The 22,830-nt window shown below is 32.5% G+C and overlaps 1 protein-coding gene across 1 annotated transcript in view; it reads left to right on the top strand.

The window, feature by feature from the left end:
* Positions 1–22,830, top strand: part of LOC122518943 (acetylcholine receptor subunit alpha-type acr-16) — a 249,106-nt gene that overhangs the window by 132,104 nt on the left and 94,172 nt on the right. Inside the window, exon 6 of the mRNA XM_043638086.1 lies at positions 17,495–17,675. Coding sequence (XP_043494021.1) covers positions 17,495–17,675 — 181 coding nt within the window. The remainder of the gene's footprint in view (positions 1–17,494; positions 17,676–22,830) is intronic.

Consider the following 22,830-nt stretch of genomic DNA (forward strand, 5'->3'; position numbering starts at 1 on the left):
TAAATATAATAATAATATTAGAAAAACATTCAACGAGAAAAAAGTAAAAATTCATATTAGTTGCATTCGAACTATATCGGTCATTTTCATTTTTCAAAATGAAAAATAAAATCAACGTTTCTTCCAAGCTTGTCAGAACGTTCCTTTATATGTAAAGTTTCGAAGTGTATCTATTGTATATTTAATTATTGAAAGTTTAGTGATAAATCGATACGTTACATGAGAAAATATCATTTATTATGAAATGAATGTTGTGACAAGCTTGTTTTTCTTAACCCACTACTATCTTTCTCAAAGCTATTAGATTAATTAGTATTAGGTATTTATAGATTGCCACTGTACATCGATCTCGGGGCCCTCCTATGTGGTTAACCGTCACATCGACGTGCTAATCCACGTATTGATGGTCCCGAATATTTCAAAATACGAATCGTCGTTCGCCCTTAATCGATTCCACGACGTTATTAAGAATCGATCCATCGATCGTCTCCAATCTCTATATTTCTTTATTTCTTTACTCGTTCATTGACGCTAAAAGAGGAATCGAATGATTTCAACAACAAATACAAAAATCGTGAATAATTTCAGTTACGAGATAATTGAAAACAAACAGAAAAATTCTTATGAATATTCATTATTTAGAAATTTTATTTATAGTTCACAATAACTATGCCGCGAAGAAAATAGTGAAATAAATAAATCGTAATGGATCGTTGATCGTTTATCGCGCGCGCGCGTGTGTGTGTGTGTGTGTGTATGTACGTGTTCGATTAATCTTCGTTAGAACATGCAATGTATCACAAAATTAGATATTTGTCATCGACTATGTCCAACCGGGATATTGATTTTAATCCAATTAAACATTCGCCGGTTTTCCGATTCGTACTATTTTCAGAGTAAACGATCCCGTTCGTTCAAAAATGTTGCCAACATCCATTCCTTGTTTCTCAGTGTAACGCTAATATCATATATCTCCGATTGAAATTCATATCTATGTAAACGAAAAAGAACGAAATCGAGAATAAACATTTTATACAAATTAATTACTTTCAATCGCGTCTCTTATTACATTTATATTTTTACATTTCTTTTTTTTTTTAAACTAACTAAAAAGTAAATCAGATTTTGATCGAGGAGAAAAGAAAAGTGTGAAAATCAAAAGACGGTATAAATTATAGGAATTTTTGGAAAATCTGACGAGTTCGTCACCTTCCCCTCTTTACCCCGCACCCCCCACCCGGAGGGTAAAAAAACGCTTAGGCAAATACTTTAACGCGTGAAACGGAAGATATGCTTACGGCGAGAACGTAAAACGAATCACGAGTTTCCGCTCGGAGATACTTTTAGTCGATGGTAGTGAATTTAAGCCAGGTGTAATCCCTCGAGGATACGAGACAGGACAGAATTGGCGTGCGGCTCGTAAAATCTGTTCCGTCCAGGACCATTACCTCTCGGCATCCTAGGAAATTGTCCCTACGTCGGCGCAATTGGCCGGAAATAACTCTTACACCGTTTACCAACTTACGTGATTTTATAACGATCCTTACGATTTTTTCACTTTCTCTAATATATATTTTCTTTTCTTTTTTTTTTTTTATCAATCTACAATATTCGCAACATTTTAAATAATTTCACGAAATAAGAGAGGTACCGTTGTTCGAAAAAAAAAAAAAAATAAACCCAGAAATTATTTCTAAGGAAATATAATTCGATTCGTTTATTACGATAATAGCGTTGATGATTCGAATTGATCTGTAATTAATAAAATTGAAAAAACAAAAAAAACAAATTTTGAATGTTCAGATAGACGATCGAATCTAACAAATGCCCTATAACAATAATAATAATAATTGATTGTATAATGTATAGATATTAAAAATTCAATCGATTCTTGGTAGTTGGTTTGATATCATAGAGCGGTTTCGATTGGTGGCGAACGGTGCTCGTAATTATGTGGATAATTAATTGAATCGCGACGTCAGGCTACCCCGTTACTGCGTACCACCGCAGGACCGGGCCCGGTGCCCGCTCCCTCGCCTCTTTCGTCAAACGAACGAGAAGAGCCGTTTGTCCTTTCCGTTTTGCCACACGTTTTCACCAACCGAACCCTCCCACGATTAAGACAGACGCAATCCCTTGGAGGGGAAAAAGGAATGACCTCGAATAACTCCGAGCATGAGTCCTCGTGAGGGATCAATAATAATTAATGGAATGTTTCTTTTCTTTCAAAATCTTTCCTTATCACTCTCAAATATTTGTCTTATCGATTTTTCATTAAGCAAAATCGATGATTCTCTTTTAAGATCGTTTATAAACAAAAGGAAAGAATTAAATAAACTCGAGGCTTTATCTTTTTTTTTTTTTTTAGTTTGAAGAGAGAAAATTTGTTTGTTAATCCAACAACAACAAGAACAAAATAAAAGAAGAAAAGAATATTATTACGGTTAAATGTTAATATTAAGTTACTTTTAAACGAGAAAGAAAATAAAGCGCAGAGTTTATCGAATGAAAGATCGTTGGGAGATATTATTTGTGCTTGCCGATAGTTACGTGTTATACGAATTTTCGAGTACGTTTAGAATTCTTTTTCTTATATTTTCACAGTAAAGGGAGAGTTTTTGATCACGTCACATCTATTACGTAAAAACTCTGTCCAACCGGTATGAGAACCGTTAAAAGTATCATTAGCTTGGCTCGCCTGTAAAGAGGAAGGATAATTAGCGGTTTATTCTACTATCTTTCTCTTACTTTTTCCACTCTTATAATCGACGATCCGTTTAACTTATCTATCTTCTTCCGGCGAACGAGCTTAATGATATCTTCTAGCTTTTTTTTCTCTTCTCCTCTCTCTCTCTCTCTATATATATATATAACGAATATATACTCACGAATATTTTTCGCTGACTATTTTTTTTCGATCTCTCGCATTTTCTTTCTCTCATTCACTTTTTCTCTGCAGATATCTCTCTCTTTCTCTCTCTCTTTTTCGCTTTTAACATTCAACTTTCTTTGAAATATCTTCTTATACTTCAATTTACAGGGATAAATAAAGAAGAGAGTGTTGTATATACTTTGTAGGACGCAAGCTCGGACACACGGGAGAAAACCTTTTTCCACTTCCGAAAAGCTCTAAGATTTCATTTAACTCGAGTCACTAGAACGATGTCTGACACGGTTCGAAAAGAAAAAAAAATATACTAAATAAATATAAAGAAAAGTAATAGTAATAAAGTAAGAGTTAAAGAAAGATTGCAATAATTAGAGAGAGTCTTTCAGTAAAAAGAGTAATTAGAGTAGAAAACTATTTATATTTTGAGTGGTGGGTATTTAACGCGAATAAAAATTAACGAACTCTTTGTTTGAGGAAAGCATTTGTGAAGAAAAATAAAAAGAAAAATCTAAAGGAAGATGGTGTCTTCTGAGAACGTTTAACTGAAGTTAACGAGGATTCTTGTCGCATGCTCGATAAGCATTTCTCTGTAAGTAATACTCTTTCCATTATGTACGGGTTTTACATGAGAGATTGAAGAAGAAAATTTGCTCTTTTAAACATGAGGAGTTTTAATTTAGATTTATAATGACGCCTTTTCAAATCAAACGAAATATATCTATATATATTTTCGAAATTCCTTTGAATACTTTCACTTAATCCACGGTAACTCGAATTCTCTTATTCCATTTGCTCGGGTTGACTAATGTTTTCGGATAAATGTTCCTTCATTTTTTTATACGAACTATGAATTTTAATATGAACTAATAAATAATTGTATATCGATAAATTGAAATAAGAATTGAAACAAGAAGACATATGTGGGATGCGAGGCGCCTCCAAGCCAAACTTAAATAGGCATTCGTGAGAAGATTGGACGGTGGGCCCTGGATAGCTCAATGGTTAAAGAGCAGTCGCCCGGAAAGCGGAAGATCCAGGATCGAGTCCCGGTCCAGTCAGTCCAACGGCCCAATTTTTTCACGAATCCTACACATATATAATATTACAAATACACGTTTATATTTTAAATTTGTGTAATTATGAAAAGTTGAAATGATCTTACAGAGGATCAATTAAAAAACCACATATCAAGTGGATATCATTTGAATGGCAAATTTTTTCACGAATATAAATGACTTTTTGCACAGGTGGTGTCCCCGTTAAATACGACGTATGAGTCGGACGTGTGAAAGATAGAGTTTGAAAATACGTTTCTAGGAAGTCATCGTTTCTCATGAGAGAGGAAAGATAAATTTGGACGAGTAGCATTGAGAAACGTTATGGTAACTCGTTGGATAGGTTAACATTCTCTCTCTCTCTCTCTCTCTATCTCTCATCTTCCATCTCTTTCTCTCTCTAAGGTATTAGTATTCCACTGAATTCGGTTCCTAAATCCTAGAATAGCAGAAGTCCCTTCTCTCTCTCTCTTACACACACTTACTAATACACAGACACACATAAACGCGCGTATTCATCGCTTTTGGTATTCTCCGACAACGCTGGCGGGAGTTTGGAAGGTGGATGGAACACAGTAGTACCTTCGGCTGGTGATTCGACGACGTTAACTTTCCGACAGTTTGCTCGACATTTATGACGTCCACGACGAGGTTTACTCGAACAGGAAGAGGCTCCCCGTTATTCCGCCTTTCAAAGGCACGCGCTGTTATATATACATACATAAACCTCTACGTACATATATCGATCTTGTTATTTCTCTGTCTCCTTCTCTCTCACTCCCTTTCTATCTTTCTAACTCACTCGAGAATTTAACGATCTCGAGGATAGAACTCCTACGATCGCCGGCCGCGTGCCTTCATTCTCGCAAACCTAATCAATAATGACAATGATTTTACTACCTTTTTCATATTTTTTCTTTTTCTTACTTTTATTTATTCTTTTCCATTAATTACGAGGAAATTATACAGAGAGAGAGAGAGAAAGAGAAAGAAAAAAATGATGAAATTCTCAATCATTCAGTTGGTATATAATTTGTCTTGTCTTTTATTACTCACGGCAAAGTTCTTCTTCTTCTTCTTCTTCTTATTCTTATTCTTCTTTGTCTCTCATCAAGATTCACGCTATGAAGAATTACGCTAGACGAGATTTGAAAAGGTAGTCCGCAAAATTACTTCCGAGTAGTCGAGCGAAACGAAACGAAACGAGTTTCGAACGTTGCCCATGGTTTTCCTCTTTTAAATGCGGTGCACAGCTTAAAAGCTCATTTGGTAGTCCAATGTACCTTATATTTGTAAGTCCACCTTGTGAAAGAGAGAAGGAGAGAGAGAGAGAGAAAGAGAGAGAGAGAGAGAGAGAGAGATAAAGAGAGTAGATGGGTGGGGGAGGGGGTAGGAGAGAAAGAGGAAGCATTAGGAAACATTATAATTACGAGTCTGTGAGAGTAGTCGGTTGCACGCGTTTTCTCTGGGCTGTTCGTACGTTTCCTATGCATATGTGAAAAAAATGAAAAGAAAGAAAGAAAGAAAGAAAGAAAACAAGAAAATAAAAAGAGCAAAATTTTTCTCCTCTCTCGTCATTTGCTTTTATCGAAAACCATTTTTTCCTTTTTTTTTTTCATATTGCAATCTTTCCAATCTCTTTTATCAAACGAACTTATTATACAAAACTCTGTTTGTTTTTTTATCCGTAATGAATTTAATGTCGAATGTACACGCGACTAGAATGGTGCCAGGCATCATCAAACGTGACTCTGGGTTGAAGAATGAAAAAAATATTATATGTACATATACCTTCATAAAAAAAAAAAAAAAAAAAATGAAAAAAGGAACGAAAGAAGAATATAATAATAAATTTTGTACATTGTAAAATATGATAACCACACACACGCGTGCGTGGCAAACGCCAACGAGGGAGCAGGCTTCGCGGCGTGGTCGATGAAACCCTGACCGCTGGGATCGAACGCACCACGAACTTTGATTCTCTTCGATGTAACCAGCCCTTGTTAAAAAAAAAAGAAAAAAAAAAAGAATAAGAAATCAAAAAGAAAAAATCTTAAAACAAAAAAAAAAGGAAAGAAAGAAATACGAGATTATCTAGAAATTTAGAAAATTATATCTCGAATCATTTGATCATCTCGTTTTTTCAATGAGAATTTTCATCCGTACAAAATGAAAATCATTATAAAAATCTAAAATAAAATAATAATAATAATAATAATAATAATAATAATAATAATAATAATAAAAATAATAATAATAATAAAAAATAATAATAGTACTTAACAAAAAAATCCGTGACCGTGTATCGTTTAGTTTTATTATACGCGTAATAGGTATAATCGAGTAATCGAAATACGCGTGCGCGTTTAAATTCAACATAGAGAGAGAAATTAGGTAGAACGATAAGGAGAAAACGAGCCCGAGGACAAATTTCGTTCTCACATACGTGTTAATCCTACTGGCAAGTTTGGAGAGTGTTCAGCGTATGCAGCGTAAATCCAGAATAATCGTTAGCCGAAATTGATATTCTCTTTGGAACAGTTTTGTCAGCGCCATTACACCTGGATTTTTTTAAAAACGTTTGTCGTTTTTGCTTTTCGTTTTTTTTTTTCTTTTTATTTTTTACTTTTTTTTCGAGGAACAGAGAGAAAATCGAGAATATTAAACGTTTTTTATTCTTTTGCAACCTTTTCTCGCACGCATCTGTTCCTTTTTTTTTTTCTCTTTTGTAACGAAGAGAGTTTGAACGGGTAATTAAAAAAATAAAAATTTGATAGGGTAGGTTAAACGAGTGAAAGATATTTTAGAGAATATTTTTTATTACTTTTCTATTCGAGATCTTTTGGAACGAAAAAACAAAAAAAAAAAGAAAGAAAATGAAAATAAGAGTTCGGATTAATATTGTGTTTTTAATTTCGTTTTATTAAAAATCATTTATATACTTAACGTCGATTAACCAATCGCTACGTACGGATTAAAAAATAAGATCGAAGAAAAGATTATTTTTGGATGATCGATCAGCAAAAAGTTTGAGACATATAACAATCTAATAACAATGTAACTTATTCGTTTAATTATGAATATCTTTATTTGACACATATATTTGTAGTATAATATTTGAATAATGATCGCAATTCGGATAAGTTAATTATACTTAGGAAAAAATTTGAAAGAAGAGAAAAGTGTATTTTCGAAGATCAATCGAAAGGATTGTCCTTTCTTAAAATGAATAAAAAAAAAAAAGAAGAAAAAAAAGAAAAAGAAATAAAAAAATGTTTTTGATATAGAGAGAGAGAGAGAGAGAGAGAGAATTATGAAAGGAGCGAAGTTACTGGTTCTAGTGTGTCTTATCTCGACTTATATATAACAAGGAGAGCTAGAGTTTGAAAATCCAAGAAAGGGCAAGGTAAGACGTCTGTTAGTCGTTCGACTTTCAGTGGATAAGGCTGATCGATGTTCTGAATTTCCGTTCTCGATACCTCAACATTTTTCCGAAAAGAAATGTCTTCGTGATTCGCGATTTCGATTAAGTATAATACTTTCGAGACTTCATCGCATCTGTTCGATATATCGGACGAGTGGTGCATTTTTAAATAACTTTCTTTTTTTTTCAGTTTATCATTCGCAAAAATACAATTTCTTTTATACGATATTCAAAAAATGATAATAATCTACAATGTAAAAAATTGTCCATTAGAAAACCGATTACAAATTAATCCTAATTCCCTTTCTATTCTTATGACGTATTATTTTTAACGAAAAAGAAAAAAAAATTTCAATACTAATAAAAATTAATTTTTTCTCTTTTAATGAAATATAATTCAAATCGTATAACGAGAAAATCGATGTTATGTTGTTTTTAAAAACAATCAACGATCACAGCACTTATCAAATAGAACGATATAAAAATGACTTTGCATTGGTTTACAAAAAAGAAATGAATTTTGAAGATAAAACAATGACTTTTCACCGTCCCAAGGGTAACATTTATCCGATGCAAGTTTCTAATGATTTTTTCTATACACGTTAAAAAAAACGTTGCACTCATATTTTTGATTCTCGTTTCTTCTTTCGAAACACAAATTTCTCGCACATGCATATTTACTTAAAGCTATGCACGTTGCGCGTTATTGCATCGTTGAGTACTCATCATCATTATCAAGTTGATATTGTTCAAAGAAACAAAACGTTCTCTATTTAAATAATCGTTCCGCGTGAGGAACAAAAGAAAATATAGAAATATAACGCATCTAGAGGTTTTTTTGTTCTTTTTCATCATTTATCTATTTCTTTTCCTTCTCTTTCTTCTCTCTCACTTTATATGACTTACTTGTTGCTTTAGCTACCACCAACGGAGTTGCAACCGTTCTCTCATAAATGTCACCACCGAAAGAGACACGTGGGAGAGTACGTTAAAGGTAGAAAAGCAAACCAACAGAGAAAGAGAGAGAATGAGAGAGAATGAGAGGATGAAATGATGGCAAAGGGCTCAACATTCTCGGAAAATAGAATTTGTCGAAAGATTCGTGAACGACTATGGCAACGATTGTTTTCATTGAATGAGAGAACGGGATCGACGGAAACGCCTACACTTGAATTTACGACCGGCCATCCAACAGTCCTACGTGTGATATATATGTACGTGTATGTATGTGCGCAAGTGCGTGTATATGTGTGTAGTAAAAGAGTACTTGACAATTGTTGGGAAATTGAAAATAGATTTACGTTCATTCTCCTTGATTCTCCATTAAAAAACAAAAACAAAAAAACTCGTAATAACGTTCATTCTTATAATTTAATATTATTATTTAGAAAATAACTATGTGTTATTAATTGATCGTAGTCGAGTATGACGTGGTTATAAGGTAAAACAAAGTCTTAAACAATAATTAGAGATAAAATTATTGCTTAACGAGAACGGAGAGAAATTTTGTATAATTTTATTTTTCTATTTTATTCGAGATCTTTTGTCTCTATTTCTCTCGTTGTATCATCTTGATAACGTTGCTAAAAGACAATCAAATAATTAACAAATGATTTTTTCAAGAAGAAATTTCATTGAAACTACGTCAATGCGTAAATTGTGTAATCACGCGTTATATTAACTATCATTTTATCATTCTTCTCTCACTTTCTCTCTCCATCTCTCTTTCAATTTCTTTTTTTCATTTTAAGGGCGGCAGGGTACATACAATCGTCTCCTCCGCCAACCCTTTCTATTTTCTTTTTTATTTTTTTTGGCGGCTCTACACAAAGCGAGAAATAAATGCACGTAGATATACGCCAGCATTCCGATTCTCCGGACTCTCGAGTATGTACTATCGTTCTTTTCTCGCATCTATTCCCTTCTTTTCTTTTTTTTTACACTAGAAAAACAATGGGAGGAAAGCAGAACGAAACCGTGACGCTTTTTCCACGTCCCCGCGAAATAGCCGTTTTCACACCTGCCCAGGTGCAACGAATATTTTTGTCATTCTTCTTTACAACACGCGTGTGTCCTTTATAAAAACGAATTTCGACAAATATTTGTATTGTTCGTTTTGTAATATCATATTTGTATAGGATTTTTTATTTATACTTTTTATTAAATTCTTCTTTGAATTATTCGTTAAAATAAAATCATAATAATATGTCTTTCTTAATTGCATTTTTTTCTTTTTGTAATACGCTTAACGTCAAATTTTAAAGACGAAAAGAGTGAATAAAATTTTGTCGTGTCTGTGTGAACATTATTTCATTTTATTAACATTTCAATCACGAAAAGATTAAGTAAGACGGGTAATCGGCTTTTTTCTTCATTTTTCTTTTTTTTTTATTAATCAAACAAGAACATTGTTGCTTCTTTGACAAAGTTTCAAGAAGTTTGCGTCGTCGACTTTTATCGAAAGGGGTTTTCCTTGAAGTTTGTGTTAAAGGTTACGACCGAAAAGCTTTTCACAACCCAAAAGCTCATTAGCCCTTATCTCGGAACGTTTAACTTCGCGATTGCATTTACCGAGGTCGTGATGTTCCTTTTCTCTCTTTTTCTCTCTCTCTCTTTTTTTTTTCCTTTTTTATTTTTCCATGAACGTGATCGCGAGAAAAGGCAGAACGAATCTTCTCGAGTATGCGAGAGTTCCTTTTTTTAATTGTTTTGCACGCGACGAAGAATTCGTTCCAAGCTTTTTTCCTACCAAACCCAACATCTCATCTCAAATTTACTCAGTTCTCGAAGCTTATAATAATACCCAAAAATTTTCTCGTTAAAATAATAAAATTGTCTCTCCCCCTTCCCCCCCAACCGCTAATTTCTTTCTCCATAATTTCTAGAGTATTTTCCCGTTTCCATCGAATTTCTATTTTTTTGTTCGGTATTTTTTTTCTTTCTCTATTTTTCTTTTTGTTTATAAATTAATGGTAAACATTTTCAAAATAAACAACGTTCAATATAAAAATCGCGTTTAGTCGCTTAAACATTGTTTACCTTGTTTCAATACGATTATAAAATATTGGAAAATATTTTCATCAAAACACATTAATAATAAATTTTCTTATTAACGAGAACAATATTGAATTGAATATGAACAAATAAATACCATTAGCGCCGTTCTTTTTATTTTTAATGAATTTTTTTAATCTTAATAATAGATAATATAAAATATGTATCTTTAGATATCATATTCAATTAATTTGATCGAAAAGTTAATCGATCATTCGTTCGTATATTTCTACACTATAGAGAAAACTTTTTCTTTCAATAGAAAGATCGAAGAATAAGAAAGAGACAATAATTAAAAAGGAATATTAATTTTTTTCTTCGGAAAAAAAAATTTCTAATAGACACGAAGAAAGTTATAAGCGTGATTACGCTATTGTATGAAAAGGGGGTTGTTACCTGCTTGGTAGTGGTAATCGCGGAACCACATCATCTGAAGCTTGCTTTCCCTTTTCCAGCAGCAACCTCTTTTCATTAGCGTCCGTCTTTTTAGTAAAAGCCGTGCCGTGCCGTGCCTCGAGATAAATGCACGTGGATAGGAGCAGTTACTAGCTTTGCGATTGTATCTCGAGTGGTGTCACACCAATGTGCTGCACTTGCTATTCAAAAATTTCTTTTTTCTATACTTGTTTAAATACAATGACTACGAATTTCGTATCATCGGTGCGGTATTTACACGTTTAACAATATTTTCTTTTCAAAATTCTTTACTTTCAGATGAATGTTTAATCGAAAAGTGTTCGTATAAATTTAAGAAATTTTCCTGATTTTTCGTTAATTGCAAAAATATATTAAGATTTGAGTAAATGTAAAATTTCAATACTTTTATAGCTACATTTTGTAAATAATTAATTTTATTTTTTCCTTTCTTTTTTTGCTATCAGTGACAATGATAATTTATTTTGTTTTATCACTTTAAACAAAAATTCATATTCGATTGGATAAACGTATGTATTAAATGAAATTAATTGAAAGAAATAAAAAGAAATGAAAAATATTTGTAGTGAGTAAGGTGAATGATCGAATATACAAAATCGTATTGTCGTGTAATAATTATTCCTTTGGTTTAATTTGACAATAGGTGATTTGTTAAAATTACACGCGAAAGTAATAACAAATTGTTACGTAATTATGTTGATACGATTTGAAATTCGCGTTTGCAATTCGATATCACGATTGCTTATAATAGCGTTTGTTATCAAAATTTCACGAATTAATCGATTATTTCATTTAAAACGATATACGGAGAGAACAAATTTATATTTAACTGGAAGGAAAAAATATTACATTTATTTATTGTTGTAATCATTGAATAGAACGAATTTTCATAAGTATAGTTGACACTGTTGAAATGTAGCATTCAATCAAATTCCTTTTTTTGTTATTTTTAATACTACATTCTTAACTTTAATTATTTTCGGTCGAATGTTAAGTAGTATTTAAGTGTCGTATTTAAATGATGCCGTTATACACCGAGGGGTATATTTCACAAGGATATTATCATCAAGAGCGTAGATCCCTTACTTTTCCACCCCCTCGACAATATTTCACCATAGCTGGCATTTAACCAACGCTATTTTCTAAAATATCTACGTTGCTAGTAATTTTAACTAAAATCTCAATCTTCCTACTCTCATACATATATACATAAATATATATATACATATATATATATATTTCATCATTTCTTATTTTATCTTTTTCGCTCTCATAAATATTTAAAACGAGAATATGAAAAAGTATAAAAAATATATATTAAAATTAATAATATTATAAATATTTAAATTATTTATCATACCAATACACAGAGCATACAAATATTTTTCTCTCTTATTTTTAAAGAAAGATAAATATTTTACATACGTATACAATTTTGTTGTATTATAAATGGGGTCATTTGATACTAAAAAATTAAATATGAAAAATTATAAATATTAAAATTAATTGTGACACATACTAATATAGAATTTATATATATTTCTTTTTTATTTTCAAAGAAAGATAAATTTGTGTTTATCCTATCTAAAACAAGATACTTGTTAATGGACAAGACATATCGATTTACAAGCATCACGTATTAACAATAACGTGTCACTAACTCGTACAAGACCATCGACAATTATCGATATCACACGACTATCAATTGGACTCGTAACACATGATTACTATTAGCTATCTATAATGATGGTTACTATTATCGTTGGTTGTCCATCTACAGTGAGTAGTCCTTCACCAATCGAGAACGTTGCTATACTATTGTTTATTCCATCCACTGAATATACTGCTTTTACCAATGTTGTATCATCATTTGTGTGATTGTATCGAAAATCAAATTAAACATTTATTATATATTTCGTTATTTTTTATTCTTATATAATAAACGTAACCATTCTATATTATTCGATTAAATTTAATAAAAAAAAAAAATCGCAACAACATGGTGGTACCTTGATCGGTTGTTACAGAGAAAATTTTATTTCATAGACAATATCGAAGAGATTAAGAAAATTCCTTATTGTATTTCATTCGTTTAATCTTAATCCCCATAAACATTATCCTTTGGTTAATCGGGGAAAGATTACGATAAGTGCTGTGATCGTCAAGCTGATGGCACGTTAATTAAAAGGTGTCGCGATAAACAGGTAAAACTCGTAGTACATACAAATGTTCCCTTTTCTTTCATGATTATTATCCTCTCGCAATTTTATTATCTAAACGTACGTTTTCTCTTTCTTTTTTCCTTCATTCTCATCTTCAACGAATTGTTAAAAATATGCAACGTACAAATAAGTCGACGATAAAAAGTAACATTTAACGTTTGTCATTCAATATACTATTCGAAGAACTTGTACATTGAATTTTCATTTCAACAACTTTTAACTTGTAAACATTGTCTTTGATTCTCGCATTCATTAACTCAGTAATGTTTACATTCCGCGCGTCTTCAGTCGTTCAACTTATTTCTTCTGCGTTCAGTTTGCCTCTAACAGCGAACCTGTAAACAATAACGTAACGTCGCTAGCAGAAAATTACAAACAACAGATTTTCAAGTTATCCCTATGCGAGATACGTAGAAAGAAAATTAATTAGGTGAGATTGCTTTTTATAATAATATTATTTTTAATATTTTATATTATAGAAAAATAAGATATAATTATATTTATAATATAAGATATTTATCGTAAATATTAATTTAAGAATTTATAACGTAGGATTTTTCTCAGATACGATATTACATCAAACGAAAATATTGTTAACGTTCTTTCATTCAGATTTTTATTTTTTCCGACATGCAATATTATCAATTCTCATTTATACGTCTAGTTTATTAACTCACATAAATAAAATATCGACGATAAAGATGAACGATATTAGACACAGTGATGTCTTTCACACCATAAGTCATAATTAACTCTCACATTTCAATATCCCATCTGGGATAGATTAATCAATGTATTACATTTACAGTCATTAAATCTCTGCGAGAGGCTCGTTAACGCGAATTGATTTGCCGTTTCTGTCGATAATATGCGAACCATCGAGATTTCCCCCTTCTCTCTCTCTCTCTCTCTCTCTCTCTCTCTCTCTCTTTCTCTTTATCTCTACTATATCGTAATGCATTCTAGTACTAACCACATATACACAGATATCTATATAACTGTTTATTATCTCTTATAGATCAATAAATCTGATCGTCGAGCGGGAACAACTTTCAACGCGATAAAATAAACGTTTTAGCTATTATTAAATTTTACGTTACCCCCAAGGAAATTCATCGTGCATAAAATAAAAGCAAAAATTTATTTAATTTATTTTCATTTTTCTTTTTTTTTTTGGATTTCTCTTCGAAAATACACGCAATGATTTATTTATTTTTTTTGATTAAATGATCGATATAGGTAACGTGGAAATTAAAAAAAAACGATAAACGATTTCTTCATTTTAAATTGAATAATTAGAAAGTAGTAAACATTTAATTATACCATGGATGGCAAATAAATGACAAGTTTACTACGAGAAACATTATTGGTAGTATACGTGCATATACAAAACTTATCTTTGCATTCGATCAAATTTCATGAAAGGCACTAGCCCATTAAATGCAATTATAAATACAAGGTCAATAAAACTGAAATATAAAATCATAATAAAATTCAACGTATTTTAACACGTCATTCCTGCATTAGAAGGATTGGAGTTAATTACTTGTCAATTGGTATTCTCTCTCTCTTTCTCTTTTTATGTCTGATCTCATATCACCGACAGATCAGTGTACTTAATTACGATTTACTATGTCGATGGAATACGCTGCGATACGCTGAAATCTATCTATCGATAGTTATAATATTTATATATTGTTGTAAAATAATATTGCTAACGTGAACGAATCAATGAATAAATAAACGAACGAACGAACGAACGAACGAAAGTGTTAATGTCAATGCGATTTAAACGAAACAATAATCGGTCTAATCTCATGTTTCGATAAAGAAACATTTAAAAAAAAAAATTACATAGAACGACCATTAACAAAAAGCAACAGTTAACGGCTTTTAAAATGATCCTCTCATAAAACGTTAAATATCATTCTTTAAAACCATATCGACTATTCGGAACCATTTAAATGAATACTACCGTGAAATTGTATTTCGGTACTCACGTAAATTATAATCTTTTGTTATAACAGGTTATACGAAGGAACGCGCGAAATTGGTAAGGTTTAGGGAAGAATATAAAAGAATTTCTATTTGTTTAGACTCTCTTTCTTACTCTCGTGTGCTTCGGAGAGGCTTTTAAAGCTTCGAAAATCGATCAAACTATACTTACACCGTTAGATACTTTTTCTTTTATTTCATAAGTACTCGAATATTGAATACACGATTGCATTTCAATGGTCCTTTGAGATCCAACTTTTTTTTATCTTATTTTTTTCAATTTGATATTATAATAACAAATAAAAATTGTTTAATGAGCATAGAATGAACGGATTAACAACGACAAGAAAAGAAAATATAATACATCGAGAGAATAGAATAAATTTTTATTTAAATAGAATAAAAAAATTCATCGAGTATTATATCTGGACGGGTTGAAAAGTTTTGAGCCCCAAAATAGAAACCAATATTTTCCGATTCTTTTGTTGTTGTTGTTGTTATTATTTAAAATAAAACAAATGGTTCTTTTTATCGAGGTTTACAATATTTCAAACAATCCTCGTCGTGCGCGCGCGCGGGCGTATAAAAATGAAATAATTGTTAATTAATAATTATCCCGAAGGGATCGATTCAATTTCTAAAGAAGCAGTTCTCGAGACCATTTGCTTTCTTTGATAATAATAAGCTCTTTGAAAAAAATTAGCATAAATGGGGGATCGAGTGCGCGGTGTTATTTCACTAGTACTTGTGAAACGAGTATAGATAGGTAAATACACGAGTACTTACTTTGATGCTTGCAAAGGTGAAAAAAAGAGGAAAAGGAAAAAAGGGAAAAAAAAGAAAAAAAGGGAAAAAGGAAAAGAAAAGAAGAGAAGAGAAGAAAAGAATAAAAATCAAGTATTACTCGCGTTCAAATGGAAAGTATGCCGCGAAGTGTGTTTCTTATCTCGAGCACCATTTCCATAATATCACGTACAAAGATTCGAATGGTCCTCGTCGTCGCGTTGTCGTCGTCGTCGCATCGTGTTTTCTTACTTTCATTTTGGTAGAAAAACCGGTAATAACAGTAATACGAGACACATAATACATATACTCTATCATTCGAGATGATAGTTGAATTATTTTCAAATAAAAACTCTCATTACTCAAGTTTTTCCAATGGAAAATGAATAAACTCGGAATATTTATCTTCGCGTTTTTGTTCTGTTAAAAATTTACATTTAAAATAATATCGTCACCTTTGTCTTCTCGATTTATTATTTCAATCGTTATTATTTCGTTCCGATATTAAAATCTGCGAAAAAGTTCTTTTCCCGAACGCCTGAAGGAATATTTAACAAATTGAATATAATTAATAAAAAAAAAAAAAAAGGAAAAAAATATAAATTCTACACCGAGAAACACGATTTTTAAACATAAAACTAACTAAACGTTTTACTTTCTATTCGAAATCTTCTTTTCGCGCTTTTGTTTTTTTGTCAATTCTTTATTTTGTTTTGTTTTGTTTTTTATTTTTTACGTGAAAATAATTTAAAATCCCAGAAACTCTCACGCTCGCGCATAATACCATCCTACCTTTAGCTCTTAATACCGTTTAAACGAGCAATCTGAATTATTCTTTCGCGGATTAAACAGAGATAACGGGACCGTCCGTTCGTTCCTTTATTTATGTGCACGCGTTCGATGTGTATCTCGCTAAAAATAAGATGTACATTTATATATACGTATATATTTTTCCCTCAAGAATATAACACGTATACACAGACATACGTTTCTTTTTATGCACACGTATGGGATGGACGTTAACGAAGAAGATTTGTATTTTCTAACGAACGTAACCTCTACGTTTTCGTGTTTTATCTCATTTTTTTTTTCTTCTTTTATTATCTTTAATCTATAATACGTAAATTTTACAAAAATTCGTAAAAATGATTCTTTATAAAAAGGATACAAAATTAACGATAAAAATCAAAATAATGAGGGGAAAAAAAAATAAACGTAAAATTTACGAAGGACCATTGATCTCGATTGTTCAAAGTATAAACCAAAACACCGTTGCTCTTACATTTGTTCGACTCTCGATCTTACCTAAATAAATAAATTAGTAAATAAATAAATAAACAAATAAATAAATAAATAAACAACTAAATAAATAAATAAAGAAATAAATAAAAAAGGAAGAATCGCTCCCGTAAAAAATCGTAGGAAATCGAATCCCGTAAAGAATCGAATGAAAAATACATATATATAACATATGTTACATTAATATTAAAATTAAAAAATAACTTAAACAAAAAAAAGCAAACAAAAAAAAAAGAAAAGAAATAGAAACTTGTTGTTTTTAAACATATGGTATCTGAAGAGATTCATCCACATTATTAATCAAAGAAATATATGCTATACACGTATGAAACGTTAGCGCGGATGAGGGTTTCGACGGGACGTACCAAACAAACGTGGTGGTCGCGCATAACGGCAGTTGCCTGTACGTCCCACCGGGCATCTTCAAGAGCACATGCAAGATAGACATCACTTGGTTCCCCTTTGACGACCAACACTGTGACATGAAGTTCGGATCCTGGACCTACGACGGCAACCAGGTACACACTACTGTCTCCACTAAACACTAAAAACATAATCCTCGAAAAGAAAACCGAACAGTTTAAACAGCACCGATTTAACTCTCTCTATCTCTCTCTCTCTCTCACACACACACACACATATCATAATTAATCCCAAAATAATAAAAATCCTACAAATAATAATCCTTTTATTTTCCTCCTATTTTACATCCCACTAAATTTCCCTCTTGTTCTCTCTTTATCTATCTCTATCTCTATCTCTATCTCTCTATTTTTATCTATCTATCTATCTATCTACCTAACTCTATGTGGCCCCTTTCAAAGCTCGATACAGAAAGACGGAAAGTCGGCCGAACGGAGGACTATCGAAAGTGCCTTCCTCGTCGTTGCTTCGATTAAACTTCCCTATCGAACCACACAAACTTTAACTCAAGTTTCTCTGAACAATTTCGAGAAGGAAACTCTCTCTCTCTTCCTCTCTCTCTCTCTCTCTCTCTTCTCTTCTCTCTCTTCTCTTCTCTTCTCTTCTCTTCTCTTCTCGAGTGTATATCCGTTTTTCCACATAATTACTATTACAGAAGAATATCGAATTTCCTTTTGATAAGTTTTAATCATCAAAATAATAATAATAATTATAATAATAATAATATTATACTTTTCGAAACAATTTGTTCAAACGCGCGTACGTTGAACCCTAATAAGTAAGTTTCTCGAAATAAACAATAAAAAAAAGAAGAAAAATAAAAATATCATTTCGGAATACATTTGTAACATACGCGTACAACTTTTTACTTGCTTACCTTAGTCTCATACGGTTTTAATAGCCCTCCCAAACTCCCGTTTTCTCTTCTTCGCGCAAAATCTACCTTTGTGTTTCTTGAAATTCGTAGAATTTACTAGCCCACCCATTTAAATTAAGTTAAAGCAAGGTAATGTTACTCGCTGAAAGTTTCATTAAATCTTTCAAATCTACTACGCAAGTTGAAATTTCGTACAATATGGAAAACTACTAGGACAATGTTACCCTTTTTATGTTAAAAGATTATCCTATTCGCGGTAGGATGTCCGGTACTTTTTCTTTTTTTTTTTTCGACAAGCATAATATTCAGTTTTCAGTGGAAGAAAGAGTTAGTCACTTTGAAAAGTCCGACGTATCGAGTTATTCCGAGTTATGTTTTTTCTCTCTGTTCTCTCTTTCTCACTTTCTCCCTCTCTCTCTCTATATATATCTATCTCTGTCTGTCTGTCCGTCCGTTCGCCCGTCCAAACCCGTTCCAGCCGATTCCGAATTGGAAAAAAGCCTTGTCTCCTCCTCCAGCCCCCAGTCCACCTACGCCTTATAGGCACAAAACCGCGGCTTCTTTGTCCGACACGACAACTTTTTCAGTGCAACAATAGCAATGCTCAATAGATAGCCATTCTCACGCTTTCTTAGCTTCAGCTCGGATCTTATTATATATTCGTAATATAATATATATATTTATACATTTATATATATATATATATATATATATATATATATATATATTATATATACATTTATATTATTTATACATATAAGAAATATTAATTTTTCTTTTTCTTTATATATATATACATATATTTAGATTTTTATAAAATTAAATATTAAATCTATATATATATATATATTGTGATACACAAGCGATAAGACTCGTAGTTTTGTAACGAACTTTTAAAAAAGGATTAAACTAAAGGATAAAGAGAATAAACTGAAGTAAAAAAAAAAAGAAAAAAAAAATGAAAAAGAACACAGGGCAATGCAAACGAAATGAAAGAAAAAAGAAAAAAAGAAGTGCGAGGGGGAAAGTAAAAGAAAAGAGACGAAAATATCGTGCAATGTTAGAGATAATGAATAGAAAAGTTGGCGAAGAAGTGGGTAAGAAAAAGAACAAGAAAAAGATAAAAAAGGGAAAGTTTTAAGGGAGTAAAAAGAAGCTCTTGGAGGAAATAACGGGGAAAGGGGGGAGCGGAGGGGTGTTGTAAGTAGTAATGGTCGACGAGAATCGACTAGCATCCTCCTTTATTTTCCTCTTCATCTCCTCATCGTCCTCTTCGTCGTCGTCGTCGTCGTCGTCATAGTTTTTGTGTTAGTGTATAACGTTTGGTGAAGAAAAACAGTGTCAAAGTTAGAGAGGAAAACTAAAAAGCGTTTCCGTCTGTTACTGTGCTGCTTTGGTCTCTCTCTCTCTCCCTCTCTCTCTTTCTCTCTCTTTCTGTTACTGCTGCTAGAACTGATGCTGCTTTACTTATGTTAGCCACTGAGAAAGCAAAAAAAAGGTCAAGATCTTCTCGAAGGTGTCAAAGAAAGAAGAGGGTGGAATCTATTGTATTCTCAAGAGTGACGTGTCAATGTCAGGGTTCATCTTACATTTCGTTCTTTCTTCTCTCTTTCTTTTTATCTGCTTTTTTCTTTTTTCTTTTTTCCTTGATCTCTGCTTTTGTTCGAACGGGAAAATGGGATAAGATTATTTTTGGGGAGGGATATTTTTTACGTGATTTATCATAGTATAAAGATACGTTAAACGTTGTCATTTATCGTGCGAAAGAAAACTTCCGGAATGTTATTTTGGTATTTGTTATTTGGTAATTTTTTTGTTTTGTTTCTTCGTTAAGATAAATATGTGAGAAAAATCTTTGAAGTAGTCAATTTACAAAAGAGTCCACGAAAAGCTGCTACTGATGTTACTATTACTACTATTACTACTACTACTACTACTACTACTACTACTACTACTACTACTACTACTACTACTACTGTTGCTGCTCTTGCCGCTGCGGTCTGCCATTAGTTGAAACCACCGAATTCGGAAATTCGCCGTTAACTACGAATCATCGAGTTTCAAGAGTTGAAGCGTTGAATTATTTCCGAATAGCTACTAACTCGAGGTGATCGGTCGTTAATGAAAACGCTTATTCGAAACTCTAGTCAGTTAAATCTGTGTTGGAAATCATATAAGAGAAATAACGGGGAAAGAGAATTAGACGAAGATAAATGTAAAGCTATCTCGATAATTATTATCGAAGAGTATCATCCGTCGAGAGTACAAACAAAACTCGTATTATAACGATAATTATGGCGATAATTATAACGATAACAACGATAAAATATCGCATCAAATTAGCGAGATCGAACATCAAATTTGACTGGATCAAACGACGACAATTGGTGGTTACTATAAAATCATTTTATTAACCGTTCGCAAAAAAAAAGAAAAGAAAGAAAAAATATGTGACAAGAAATTGATTCGAACGATTCGAGGTTATTGATTGGTCGAAAAATTTCATAGACATCGTTTACGACCTACTCGTATTTCGAAGCACCTCGTAAAAATCCTTCGGTGAAAGGTCGCGTGACCGTTCTTCTCCCTTTGATCATATTTTTTTTCTCATTTACTCGTTCTTCATAAATCCAAACAAATTGTGTATCCCTTATTTATATCCATTTGTTCTCATTAACGAGATATGACAACGAACGCGAACGAGCTTATCCGAAAAAAAGGGGAAAAAATCACAAGGAAACAAAATGAAAGTGTTGCTCGTGAAAAAGAAACGTCAATTCGTTTTCGATCGGACTCACCTGTTCATTCGTTCGCCATTAACGTCTACCGAACGATACGAAATCGTAGTTCAACGAACGGCCAATAACAATCGGCATTGGTGGTAAACGACTGAAGTTTTTTCCCCTCTGTCGGATTTCAATCACCGTATTCCACGACAGTTTCATGTGCAACTTTCAACTACATAACTTTGTCGTGTTACCAGCGATTTCGAATAAAAGAGAAACGTACTTCTCTCTCTCTCTCTTTCTTTCTTTCTCTCTCTTTCCTCCCGTCATCGTCTATTTTCATTGGTATGCACTTCGTAGTACACAAATATGCATATACTATTTATTACAGTTTCTATTTCTTTCGCTCGGTATATTTTTCTGATCTCGCATTTACATCGTTGAAAATTGAATATATCTAGGACGCGAAAATAAAAGACTTGTCAAACTCAAACCGATAAGATGATACGAAACGCAAAACTAGAAAAAAGAAAAAAAACAAAGAAACGAATGAAAAATAAACAAGATTTTTATCACCGTCAAAATATATTCTACTTTTTCGTCAAATTTTCTCTTCGATATAATAAAATTGATTGATAGTTTATTTTACATTTCTCCTTTTATTTCTCGATTTTATTTCAGTTTGGTGTTTACAGGCTGCGGTATACGGGGGAAGCGAAACAGCATACTCTTATCCAAGTTGCAACAGTCAGTTTGTCAGGGGCACGTTCCCTCGACACTCTCGACTTAGCTCTCGGCGCGTAACATATACGACCCTATGATAAATTCATTTTACTTACGACCTGGCCTCGACACTTTGACATACTCATGACATCGCTCGTCTCCAGACGCAAAGAACTCTCTCTCTCTCTCTCTCTCTCTCTCTCTCTTTCTGTCACTTTCTCTTGGTCTCACGTTCGTACTCTCAGGTACTCACGATTTATCAAACGTCCGACTACATAAGTGTGTGCATAGACACGTCCAACGACTGTTAAACTTTTCTCGAACTTTCGTCTTCACGAAAACACCTTTCCTCCTCCTCCGCTTCTCCTCTCCTCTCGTTTCTCATATCTCAAACTCACTGCTGTCTCTTTTCAACGTTCACTCGCGTTTACTTCGATCATCGCTACGGATCTTTTCCACGCCTTTTCTAACTTTGAAAATATAACCACCCCACTCCCCCTTCCTCCCAACCAACCAACCAACCAACCAACCGTCGTCGCGTTCCCCGTTCATCTTCAAGCATATTTGAAATTTTCTCTAGATGGGTAGGTGGTGATACTATATTCGAATATATTATACATATGTGTGTATCTATGTTAGTAATAAATTATGTTTTCGATTCGAAAAGGTTGGCAACGGACTTAGACTTTCTTTTTTTTATATCATTCATCGAGATAGACCAAACTAGGGCAATCAATTTTAATCTTAGACATTTGAGCGACATGTATTCGGTTAACCACCCAACTATTCACCTAGGAGAACTTCAACGATAACGATGTCTTAATCAGGGATCAACGTCTTTCATGCTTTGCTGACTTTGGTAGTTTTAATGGTCCATGTATTACAGCGTTTCTCAACATTTTTTTAACTGCTAGACGTATAATA

This window comes from Polistes fuscatus, unplaced genomic scaffold (genome assembly GCF_010416935.1).
Source record: "Polistes fuscatus isolate 324 unplaced genomic scaffold, CU_Pfus_HIC Scaffold1, whole genome shotgun sequence".
NCBI lineage: Eukaryota > Metazoa > Arthropoda > Insecta > Hymenoptera > Vespidae > Polistes > Polistes fuscatus.